Source organism: Achroia grisella, unplaced genomic scaffold, assembly GCF_030625045.1.
Source record: "Achroia grisella isolate CSIRO2021 unplaced genomic scaffold, CSIRO_AGI_Agris_v1 utg848, whole genome shotgun sequence".
In the NCBI taxonomy this organism is placed as follows: Eukaryota; Metazoa; Arthropoda; class Insecta; order Lepidoptera; family Pyralidae; genus Achroia; species Achroia grisella.
Genome location: NW_026713041.1, coordinates 900,441 through 914,007, shown reverse-complemented (window position 1 = coordinate 914,007; position 13,567 = coordinate 900,441). Strand labels below are relative to the sequence as shown.

Genomic DNA, 13,567 nt, shown 5'->3' with positions numbered 1-13,567 from the left:
ACGTAAAATTTAAATACTGTTATTATTTATAACTGGTACATACTTAATAAAATATATTTACTATAAGTACATAATGTGTATAAATCAGAAACTATTTGCTACTAAAATGTGCATCAAAACAAATTCATTGATACATGGTACGCTTGAACTTGAGTCCGCCATTTCTTTTTTATCGGCTACGAAAATCTAATGCAATCCAGATGAAATACGCAAGATTGCATCTTTAGTTTAAATTTATGACTTACAATCTTAGTTTAAATATATTTTCTTATACAAAAGCTGAACTTTTATATTATTCATTCAGAAAGATGTCAATTTAAAAGTATGAGACTTTATACTTTCTAACGCACATTAGAATTATTAAAGTCAGTAATGATGCTTCACAAATATTTAAGATATTGCTCATTATTTCAAATAACTGGATATTTTCCGTGAGTTTGTTTTTTATGATAATCGTTGTATTGTTACAAGTATCCCTTCTATAGTAAGCAACTGTGAAAAAATTAAAAAAATCAGGCGTATAAATTCCGTACTTGACTCCTATAGCACTCAATGAAATACGATATTTAAACGTATAAAAATGAACTATATGCTTTTTCGAATAGATATAATTAGTAAGTTTTATTATTCTTTTAAAATTGCTAATTAAGTGCAGAGTAGCTATAGATAAATTAGTTTTTATTAAGCAATTATTATATATTAATTCATAATTAATCAGCTTAATAATGTTTCAGAATCATATATTTTATTACTTCGCTTCTGAATTACCTATGTATTATGAACCTTTAAAAGTAGATAGCGTAGAATTCAGTAGTTATAGGTTTTTGATGGTGTTCCTCTTTGCAGTCATTTTATTATCTTTATACAGTACGCCGTTAAATGGATATAAACTGCAGTCGGTAGAATACCGGTTACAAGTTAATGGGTGCACAGATTCAACCATTATATTTATTGTCTTCTAGAACAATATAGCGTTAAAACGCTTTATATAGCTAATGATTTTATATAGCCCTAATTCTGAAAATATGTCATGTAACTGTAGGCTGTGCAGTCATTGACACAATAGGAGTATAATTAACTTGCCCCCTTTTGTTATGTATGGTCCATAGACAATAACAATAGTTATCATCACTTTGTATACGACTACCACATTTTATATCCACTGATATACGAAATACTACTATTACTACCAACTACTATACTATCATATATAAAAAATAATTTAATAGTAAGAACAATCCTACAAATCAAAAGATCCACACAATTATCATAAATGTTCTTTAATTTTGAACTTTAAAATTATAATTTCTTATTTTTATTTGTGTTTTTTAACAAACTTAAATATTTGATCTTTTCTTTCAAAATTATTCCGTTATTTTGAATGCATTATTTAGCTTTAATGCAGCATAAAGCTCATTTTATTACCTGATGTAAAGTTATTTCCCTGCAAATGGCAGCTGTAGGTTCTGAAGATAACTTTTATGGAGAGAGAATGCTGGAGACGCGGGATTAATGTCATATTTTATTATTTCAGACCGAGTGACGTTTAAGCCTGAGAGTAAGTTGGTAATTTTGTGAGAAATATTTGTGTTTAGTAGGAACACTGGGATTATTCTGGATTTCTGAACGATTAAAAAAATAACATACAACAGTCTAATACATTTTTATTAAAAGAAACTAAGTATTTATTATTAATTGACTAAGTTAAAGATACCCTATTATTTACATAATATTTAATAGGTAAGTGGAAAATTTTGCCACCTTTTACAAAGTTGTTTAATTGTGCTAAAATACTGATTTAAAATAAAATATTCACCTTTTAAAAGGCATAATTTTTATCAGTGTCAAAATATGATTACATCTCCAAACTTTGTACTTTCATTTTCTAAATACTTCAATAATCATACAAAATTTTATATTTAAATTTAGTATAGTTGCTATATATAAACAATTAATTAAAGCGAAATGACAAAGAATAATAAAACCACAAGATATAAATTATAAATATAGAAAAACTTAACAGCTAAAATGTTGACAAAGTTATACTTAAGGATTTAACAGTGAAACAATAAGTCACAGACAATAGCTCAGAATCCAGAATATGCCAGCGCTTTATTGAATCGCTAGATTTAGAACTAATGCTTCATCGTTGCCTTCGTATAGAATTAGTAGGAACATTCAGCTTGAGTAGGATTGAATATTCAACGTTTAATAACCGAATAGATTAGTTGTGACTTTACTAAACAGATTTCATATTTTACTATAAATATTTGATTAAAATCCAAACATTTTTATGTTTCATTGTCTTCAAAAACTAATAATATGTAGATGAAAAATTTCATGGTTTTAAAATGTATCTAAAAACTTGTTTCTCCTCTAGAAAGGTGCTTTAGGTAGTTATTTAAGGTACCTATCTATAATTGTTTTCTTGCAAAGTCGGGATAGGTTGTTAGTGTTTAATAATAAAAAACAGTTCTCTTTACAAACAGAAACAATTGCGGAAAGAAAATATGCAAATAGCATACTTACGAGTAAGTATAAGCTCATATTGAAATATTTTCATTAAACAATATTTCTAGCGACGGTCTTTTTAATACTTTGTTCAATTATGTAGTCATTAAAAAACAAGTTTGAGACAACAGAATAAATTTGTGGAAAGTCATCTGCTTGCCGTCAAGCAGCTTGCTTTGTGAGATGTTTCGGTTAAAGAGTAATATAGCAGTGAAATTATAGGATGAGAGTCATAACATCTTAGTCCTTGAAACTAACTCATAAGTGGTATCTCGGGCGTCACATGATAAATATATGTATAGTCTAGCTGTAATGTAGTAGCTGACGGTTACCAATATTACCTTAGCCACTTTCCATCCGGTGGACCTTAGCTTGTTTGCCATTCCAATTATATAAAAAAAAGACTACTGTATAATTGTGTATACAAAAGACTTACAGAAGGGGTGAATATAATTAAATATAAAACATATGAAGTGTGAATAAATATGTTATTGATGAAATCCGGTCGCCCCGGCTTGTAAGAATATTTTCCTATACACTGGAGAAAAATAAAATCAAGAATATATTTTAGAATATTTGATTTTCTTTTTCCTGCTATGTATAGGATTACACCTCTCCATCTGAAGGTTGCGTGGAAGATATAGCATTTAGTGATAAGGCCGCCCTTTTCTCAACATTGTAACTTGTATTTTTTTCTGTAATGTAATCTAATTGGAAAGAACAATAAGGAGCACATACGTAGCGTATCTGTATGTAACTTGAATAAAATTGATTACCATAAATTTAATATTTGATAGAAATTACTGGATATGTTTCAGTTGGTATTAAACTAAAAACGAAGGCAACAAACAAGGCTAGTGCAGCAAATAATAAAAAGTTTTCATGCAAAATATGCTTACGAGTAGATCAACATGTAGTCGCGTAATACTAACATAGAAACTATGGCAGCTATATTAAATATATTAAATAGAAACTGTTTTAATATGTATTTAATTAATACTACATATTAATTAAGATAATGAATATACTACATATATACGTATGTATGCCTAATACAATTTGAGGTACGGACCATTGCAGGAACTTGCCATAGACTATATAATAAAAAAGTATCATTATTTTTTTATTTTCACCGCAAGTATGTGAACTCCGTTAGTTTATTATTTATCTCACAAATTGTAAACAGAACACAAATCGCCGCAATTGAACTGTTCACAATTTGATTGTTTAATATGGATAGGTTATGAAAATTAGTACTTTATACTATAAGCAGTATAGCTCACAGTGATTTACAATCTTACGGTGAAATATATATATATATATATATATATACAGTATAACACAATCAATCATCGACATGAAAAATATGACAAAACAATTCGTGACTCAAAGAATGCGAGGTGACAATCTTTGTTATTCTGTCACAGCTTTTATACTACGTGTATATAAATTATTAAAAAAATATATACGTAGTATGATTTTATAGTCTGTATATAATATACAGTTGTATGAGGAACATTTGGAGGGCGTGAGACACGTCAAACAGACATGTCATATGTCTCGTGTGTCGTGTCGCGGTCGCCTGTCTCAGCCTGTCTCGGTTTCATACCTCAAATTGTATCTTAGAGATGCCAAGTATTAACGACTATGGATCAAAAATTTTCAGATATAATATATGTACATACAGATGTATCATATAATATTGTTAACAACATATATTGCGACTTCAGTTTTGGTAGAGCCAGCTTGCCAGTGTAACGCTATTACAAACGGTCTCTTATTTATTACATTGAAACTATATTTTACAATTATCTAGAATCACTTAACAGTGGAGATATTAACTAAAGTTTTGACAGTTGCGGTTGCAAACTCTTACAATATTTGCAACCCCAACTGTCAAAACTTTATAAATGAAATTTGTTTAAAATAAAACAGTAAAACAAACATTTCAACCATCTTTACACGACTGGCTCCAACACAAAAACCACGTTTCATAAAGGTATATACATGTAAGAAAACGTAGGCAATTTTAGTCTACAAGCTCTACAGGTAAAATTACGTGTAGAAACGCGATGTTAGCTGATGCCGGACCTGTATACAAAAAGCAATATATTCTCTTTCTAATAATCATTAACACTTCAGCCTTAGAGAAGCAAATGACCCTCATTTATATATACGAGGAAATACAAACTGCCTACCGTCCGCGCTCTACAAAATAAGCGTTGTGCACTGCCAATAAGCTACCAAATGTTGGCAAAGGAAATTTGTACTTTATATTTATACAAATAAGGATTATTTTGCTTCTATACTACGAAAAAATGTTAATGATTGTAGAAATAGATGATACGTGACGTCCACAGGCACCATGTCAAAAATAGCCTATTATTAAATTTATAGAATCGCAAGTAATTTTAAGCTTATTGCTTATTGTTTAGATCTAACCAATAAGCTTGTAGTGAAGCTGCGACTTAACATTATTTGACACTAGAGGAATAACAGCAACCCACGTGTGTAGATTAGTTAATATTATAGTATTAGAAGAATCAATAATAACATACTTGCTAAAAATTAATACTTAATTGAATATTATTATTAAGTTATTATTTTACAACATAGTAAGAAGCATTAGCACCACATTGGATTCAAATATAATTACGGAAATATAGGTAGGTACTATAAGTACTGGGTTTACAAGAATATCGTTAATTTCTACAATGTCTCTAGCTACGACCTATGGGTTAAAGTGGTAATATATCTTTTTATATTATATTTATGTTTATTTATTATATAAAATGTAATCTGCATAGCTTTTTAGACCCATCAGATATTTTATTTAAACTATTACATTTATTTGGTACACCTGACTTACAAAATAAGTGCAACTAAAATAAATACACTACCTCCACTTATTTATGCAGTGGATCTGTACTTTCCTTACTCACAATATCGATGGTGTTCTGCCATGGTAATAACCTGTCAGTCAAATGCCTGTTCTTGAGGAGTGCTACCCTTCGAAAAGTATACGACGTAAGGCTGAGGTCCTTTTAAAAAAAATATATGGTCAGTGAGAAATAAAATTGATATTGGAAGTCTGCTGGAGTATCACCATGCCATGTGAAGAGCCATCGGCATTGTCCTCAGGTAAGTAAATATCCTATCCTAAACGAGTGGCGATGTTAAATTTTCAACTCCCGGTAACCCAGTTTTAAGTTATCGAAAAAATTTTTTTTCCATATGTTAATTGAGCGGCAACACTATTGTGCATATAAAAGTCTTAAACATGTTTGTATACTACAGATATATTTCAATTATTTAAATTATTGAATATTGTTAAATTGTACAGTATGGTAAGAATATATATAAACATCAGGATTACATTTGTAATTAAAAGTATAAATTAATTATTTTATCACAGATGAACCCAGTAGCTATGGTTGCATTTGGTTTTCGTTTTAGGTTACTATGATGTCGCGTGATATCATATTTCACATCCAAGGTTTCTTTTTTCTTGGTTATCCCTTCTCATTTATCGAGATAAAACACAACTCATATGAAAACCTATTTATAATAAAAAATAACAACAAAAATCCTATGGCTCCCAATAAGCAGGCTAGATTATTTTGTGAGATATTCTTGGTAGTTACTATTCTTATATAATATAGACTATAGTAACTATATTCCATCAGGAAGATTGTCAACTTGTTTGTCTTTCCAGTTAAAAAGTAACTAACTGACTCGATTCAATCATGAAAACTGCAATAAACTAACGACATTAAATATAGTTTTCCTAAACTATTTAAGTCGAGGTTACGAAGGTAATAAAATATTTCCCATATAGATAAAGTATTTCTCTCCCGATGAACCGCAATAAAAGAGGTAGTCTCATAAATAAATAGGTCAACGATATCATAAAACTAGCTGAACTTTTGTGTCGAGTCGCCTAGTTGTTTCGTGTTCCGAGGTTGCAGCTAGTGAAATGTTACATATTACTGACAGGGCTAATGTCCTAACAACATTGTTTGACAGAAATGTTCTGTTAATGATGCTAACTCACATTGTAGTGGATGTTAGCAAATTTATGGAATTAACACGCTCGAAACTTGTGCGACCGCTCTGTTTCGTGGTACGTGTGATTTGTTGAATTGATGTTGTATGAGAATGGGTATAAAATTTAACAATAACATACAAAGAAATTTTCTAGAATTAACTTTAAATAAATTTAAATCGTCTGTTAAATCATATTTATTTAGCAAATACTAAACGAAATAACCATTTAAATTTTGTGTTAGACATAGACAGATAAATCAAAAACGACGTTAACAAGGTGCCTTTACAAAAAATATATATACTTTCTTGCCAGTTCTTCTCAATAGAATCTATAAACTGAACTGGACAATAGGGAAAAAATATGAACAAAAAAGCTTGATGTTCATATGCATCTAAAATATCCTGCATGAATAAATTATTTGTTTTTTGATTTCTTCATACACCCAAAAGGAATTGGAATTTACATCATCCCAGGCTTCGGGATATTTCCCGAAGCCTGGGATGAAGATGTAAATTCCAATCTGTCATGCAGGAATTAGTCTAAATTACAGCATAAGTTTTTTCGCGGGTTGGTTTGCCTTCAGCACTCGCCCCCATTTTCGTCCAGTGACGCTGTAAAATCCAGCTGCGGCCTGAGGCTTTAAATAGAATAGTTCGAAAAAAAAGGGTGCCTACTTTTGGCCTTCCAATTTTTTCCGTACTAATGTATGAACGTGTTGTTCAGAATAGCTTATAGGGACATAGGGACTGCCTGCTATTGACGGCAGATTTATTTTGTTATAAGTAACTACATATTATGTGTTTACTTATGTAAACTTTGCTATTTGTATTTTCAAAATCACTTAATTTCAGTAATGCCGAAAACATTCATTTGAAAGAGTTGCTCTCTTTCAAACACAAGTTTCTTGTTCATCACAAGAAACTTGTGTTTGAATCTGCGTTCCGAAAGAGTGGTACAATAAAAATACGACTATTTAAAAGTGCTTATATTTGAATAGTATTTTTTTAGTGAATATTTTAAAAATAGAAATAATATTTACTCAAATAAAGTACTTATTTGAGTAAATATTATTTCTATTCTATTGTATTCTTAAGTGATTGGGAATTTTTATACTACGAAACTGTTATTTGTCTCATTGTTAATTTAATGTGTAAAACTAAAAAAAGCCCCATCCGTTATTTTTAGAGTCATAAATCTGCAATAACCATATTATTTAAATATTGTACTTATAGATGTTTATGAAGGAAATCCGCTATGGTACAAAATTAGATATAACTTGGTTAAAGTTATATAGTAGGTATATTACATATGCTGCAATCCACGCGAGAAGTGCCGTTATGTTAATAATAATGTAATATAGATCAGCACTTAACAAGTTGAGTATAAATTAATTCTGCTATATATATCATCAGGCGGTATGAAGCCTTGAGTATAAATACTTCGCCACAAACCTGTAAAATTGACTGTTGACCTTTTGCAATATTTAGGTCAGTGCACGTCAGGCGCTCGGTGTCAGTGTAACGGGTAACTAATATTATTATCAAAGTAATAATATTAGTTATCGTCGTAGTCTAGTGATTGACTAGCCTGAATTATACCCACGCAGGTGTGAGTTCAAATGTGGCCGAAAACGTTGTGTATCCATTTATATTTCTGTTTTACTCTTCGGTGAAAGAAACACTGATGTCATAACAAAAATTAATCCATTTCCATTCCAATTCTATAAAATAATCTTAATCTCCTTATGGAAGTTGATCAAAATGGACCATGAAAGCTATTTGCCTATTCTACTAATATATACTCGAAAGTTTATAAGAATGGATGCATGTTTGGATATTTGTTACACATTCTCGCAAAATATCCTGGATGAATTTGACTGATTTTTTTACACTTTATATATACCTATATGATACTTTCTATTTCAAATCTCTCAGGGTCGCTAGATTCATATGGTATAAATAAAAGTTTATTCATAAATTGATATTGCATAACCTTTCTGCAACTTGAGAGTAACCTATTGCAAAGACAACTGAATAGAGAAGAGGTCTATTGGTCATAAAAATAAAAGCTACATACAATTCATCAGATTAAATCTACGTCGTAAAGTTTACAAGTTGGCATTGTGCCAACTTAGTACGAACTGCCCAACTTAACAGACGTTGGCGGCGCCCCGCAGGATGTAGCATGGAACCAACATTTGATTTCCTATTGTTAAAATCCATTCAATGTACCTATTAACCAATTTCAATAACATCTACTTATTATTTATGAGAAGCTTAATTGCATCTATACCAATATTATATAGAGAGTAATTTGTTTTAGTTATAAGGAAATCAAACTCCGGTACCGCTACATCAATTTCAGGAATTCTTTAGATTTCTATAGATCTACTTGAAATCTTGATTCTACATGGTCATTTTGGTCAAACGAAGCATAGTTAATCTTCGCATAAAGTACTTGTTCCTGATTACATCTATTTATAATGATACTAACCCCCCGCGGCGTGATCTGCTGTATAAAATTTTTCATCCCTTTTTCTCTATCTATAGACATTTTCAACATCTCTAAGTATGTATTTAAAATGTACTGACTGTTGTATGGTACATGATCTGCTTAAAATTTAAGTATATTTATAGTGCAGTGTGGTAATTATGTCTCTTTTAAAAGTTTTTTTAACAATGAGAAATGTTATTAATAAACATGTTGCACCTATGCAGTGAGTATTGCTGTACACAATGCTACAGTTATCTCACGTTAATATTAGATCCCCATTGCCCTACTTCCCTCTTCCTGCAGGCTGACGTCGCAGACGTAATGTGGCTTGCCATATCCGCCATTTCCTTGAGATACGTTGACATTTTCAGTATAGTTCCACATTCTAACTGTTCTAGAAAAAGTGGATTATATGGCCATACATGTGATTGTTATATAATATACATTTGCAAAAAAATATTGAACGCAAGTTGGTAAATAGTTATTCGATAAGCCACATATTTGGCCGTTTATGATAAATATTGACTTTATTTGTATCAACAGATACACATACATTATACAACACGGTATAATTAAAAAAGTAGAATATACAAATAAGAAGAAAGAAATAAAAGTATATGTATTTTCATTTTTTTTTATCTTTTTTTATGTGTACCAAAGTGATGCAAAAAGGCATTTAATATATGCATTGTTTGCTCAGGTAGAAAAACCACTGGTTTTCAGTAGTTCATACGTGTAAAAATAATTATATATATACAAAGTAACATTAAATAACACTATTATTTATAAATTATAATATTGACGACAGATTTAATCTAGTTGTGTATTTAATATTTGACCCTAATAAATTAGTGCTGGTAATTTGTATTCGCACATTATCACTTCCAAATGTAAAGTTACAACGTTTATTTAAAAGAGCAACACGTTTCTTGCTCGTTCTTCTTATGATGAGACAATTAAAAGAAGCATAACAGTGAGTAGGTATTCAAAAGTGCTAAATTAAGTTTGAGTAAAGGGTTTTCTATTCAATTTTATTCTGATTTTCTACATATTTCATAGAAATTTATTAATTGAATAAAATCATGTGACCTAAAGTCGAAATTATAACTTAATTACTAAAATACGTTTCGTTGAAATATTCCGTATACATTTTGGAATTTTGTTGTATAATATTACAGTATGACTGGTGTTATGAATGGTAACAATTTTGTATAAAGCACTGAGTTTGAATTTAGTTTAGTCTCTAGAAATGTGTTTTATAATGTATTATTTGTAATGTAAAAAGCAATAAGCTTTTAAAATATCCCTGAATGTTTTAATGAACTACTAGTTGTAATATAAACCTTATATTTTTATATTTTACCGCTCAAGAAGAAAGAATAAATCAAATCTTAGAAGAAATCAAAATTAAAAAAAAATCTTTTTTTTTTAAATATTTATATATTTTTTTTTAATTTTTTATACACTTTATAAATAATACATTCTAGTATTGTATATATTTATTACTATGAATTACTATAAACCATATTTTCGGGAGTAAACAAATGACGGGCTGCGTATTAGATAATAAACAAAGAATAATTTTGTAATTATAATTTGAATAAACCAGGACAAGCTAAGTTCGAAACTACAAAATTCTTTAGCAATGCCGGAGTTTATACATAAAATATAAATTAAATTACCAAACTATCGGAAACTTTGGCTTTGTTACTTACTTTATAAGATTTACAAAGTTAAAATTGACTGCTCAAAATAGTCCACCGAGAAGTAAATTAAGTTTAAGACTATGAGTATGTATAAGCACATAGTTCAGACAGTATACATGTATTAAGAATTTGTTTATGGACTTTAAACTAAACTGCTCGAACTAATTCGACAATATTAGTGATCTAACTGTTCTACGCACGTCTTAATTCTGACTGGATCTGAAACTGATTGTAGGTTCGATTCGTACATAATAATTTATAATCAGGTATTTACATGTTTACAAATTCACAAAAAATATGTCCAATACCTTACCTTACCTTAATACCTATCTTGCCCTACCTTAATATAACTTATAAAGTACAACACTACCTTAGTTTTTTATACTAAATAGCAATAATTTTATAGATAAAGATTATTTGCTTGTTTATTTGTATTTAACGCACTGCCATTCATTCCATTACAATAAAGCTTCAAAATATTGGTTACATTACAGTTTTAGGGATAGTACAATTAACAAACAAAAGGCAGAGAACTATTCCTTGTGACCATGGGTCTCATTGCTATCAACATACCCTGTTATGTTGACCTCTACGAGGTCTTTTCCTATCTATCCACCATATATACCGCGATGAATACATCACGATGGGCTAACTGACCTGATTCCGTCATATTGCACTAGTGTCCCGCTAGCGTATACCACTAGTGCAGGCTGTGTGGTTTTTTATGGATGATAAAGGAATGTGCTCCCCGATTCCTTTACCATCCATAAAATACACAATTTATTCCGGAAGTGTATTCAAAACAACATTCATTTAAATTCTAATTAGTATGCGACTAAAAAGTCACTTATTTCAGCCGCCCAGCAGCAGGTAAGCTCTGTTTCAGATTAAGCATTAAATAATAGTAATAGTAATAATAATCATCTTTATTTGTGTTAAACAAAAACTAATACAATTGTTGCCTATACAATAATAAAATTTAAAATTAAGAAGTAGACAAAACGGTCTATAACTCAGTGGGGGCAGTGAGTCCACCCTCTCTGCTATTCTGTTATAGCCTTTACCTGTAAATTAATACAATATGAGATCGACGACGACGAATCGATAAGAGGCATGATATCTTAGGCTTCTGGAATGGCAACGCATTAATGGTATTCCGGGTATCACATAATAACGTTATAACTGTAGTACTGTTCATGTACATACGTGAAAATTTTTTTATGGATTATAATGGAATGGTGCACCCGCCTGCGCTAACGGTTTACGCTGGCGGGGCACCAGTGGAGGATGATAAGATGAACATGAGGTCAGGACAGTTAGCCCATCGTGACAAATTAACCAGGAATTTATCACGATGGTTTCCAGGGTAAACCGCGTGGAAGTCAACCTGACATGGTACATTGCTAGTAATAGCTCATGAGTCCACATTACTAACAATCCCCTTCCCCCCATAGGCAACACTTACTCATATATAGACCACCAATTTGATATTATTCCAATTATTATTATCTTCATAAAAAAAGGAACGCGCAGGGCGTAATTTCATAAGGTAATACTTATATTGATATAACAACTATATTTGTATCTTGTGTAATACGGTTTCTATCGTAATATACATATTATAGACTAGTCAGCTATTTTACATGGTGCAGAAATGCCAGATGCACGGGACAGGTGTGATATAGAACTGCTTGTGTATCTGTCTAAGTAAGTCGACTGTTTCTAATACCTGTTATGATAAATTCTAAGTATATTTATTCTGTCTCGGATATAAAATTTCAATAGTTGTATAGTTCATTCTTCATGTATTTATCAGGTACTTGATTATGACGAAAGGAAAATTAATGATTAGCACACTTACTAGTTCATTCTTTGATAAACATCAGACCGTAATGTCATAAGCCTTTATTAAACTCATTTCGTCCATTTGAAGATCTCGGTGCTAGTGATTTAGCACACTGCCTTACAATCTACATTAGCGGATGCGATTTTTCGCACCTTATGGACATGCGACAAATGTGCATAAGTGTTTACGCCCAACGAAGTAGGCACGGGTTAATTATGTTTTTGCACATATATAGACGACGGTTACCATTTGTCATTAGGTAAGCCGGATGTCTGTAATTCTAGTTCCATAAAAAAAAGACTTTGTTGTCATCTAATTATAACCTACAATCGTCTATCTTATGAAGGCTGTGTCTGAGATTTCACTCGCATGAAATTCATAGCCTATATATTATTCTTGTTGCTAGCAACAAATAATCATTTTATGTTTATATCTATGGTAATACCATGGAATAAGTGCGAGAGTGTGGCACCACTGTATTCCTTTTTTTAACTAAGTTTTTCCCACAATATGTCTTACAAAAACTATACGTTGCTCAATGTAATTGTATAATTGAAATATAATAAGTTTGGTCTAGATAAGGTGTTTTTGTCACATCAGGAACCTACAGTCCACGCTCTCAACAATTCTGATGTATAAACTATAAAAAGTGTAAATTGTAAAGTTTCATCAAAATCCATCAAATAGTTTTTGCGTGAAAGAGTAATAAATATCCATCCATTGATCTATCCATACTCACAAACTTTCACGTGTATAATATTAATAAGAGCAAGATATAACACTGATACATGCGTCATATTACAATGATACCGGGGAGAAGCTTTTCAAAACGCAATTCGATTATAGACATATGTCATCTCATCTACTTAAACCAAAAGACCAAAAGACCAAGCTATACCTACATCTATTTATGTTACTTAATACCATGTCTTTCATCATATCTGCTCTGTGCTGGTGTCCATC

General features: G+C 30.6%; 1 protein-coding gene across 3 annotated transcripts in view; it reads left to right on the top strand.

Annotated features, from left to right (window-relative positions):
• The window catches only part of LOC131852409 (receptor-type tyrosine-protein phosphatase kappa), a 168,543-nt gene that overhangs the window by 113,299 nt on the left and 41,677 nt on the right, over positions 1-13,567 (top strand). For 2 of the 3 annotated variants that reach the window (XM_059203086.1, XM_059203087.1), the window contains one exon: positions 1,535-1,558. The exons of the other annotated variant lie outside the window; for it this stretch is intronic. In XM_059203086.1, the coding sequence (XP_059059069.1) occupies positions 1,535-1,558 (24 nt within the window). The remainder of the gene's footprint in view (positions 1-1,534; positions 1,559-13,567) is intronic. 3 annotated transcript variants of the gene reach the window in all.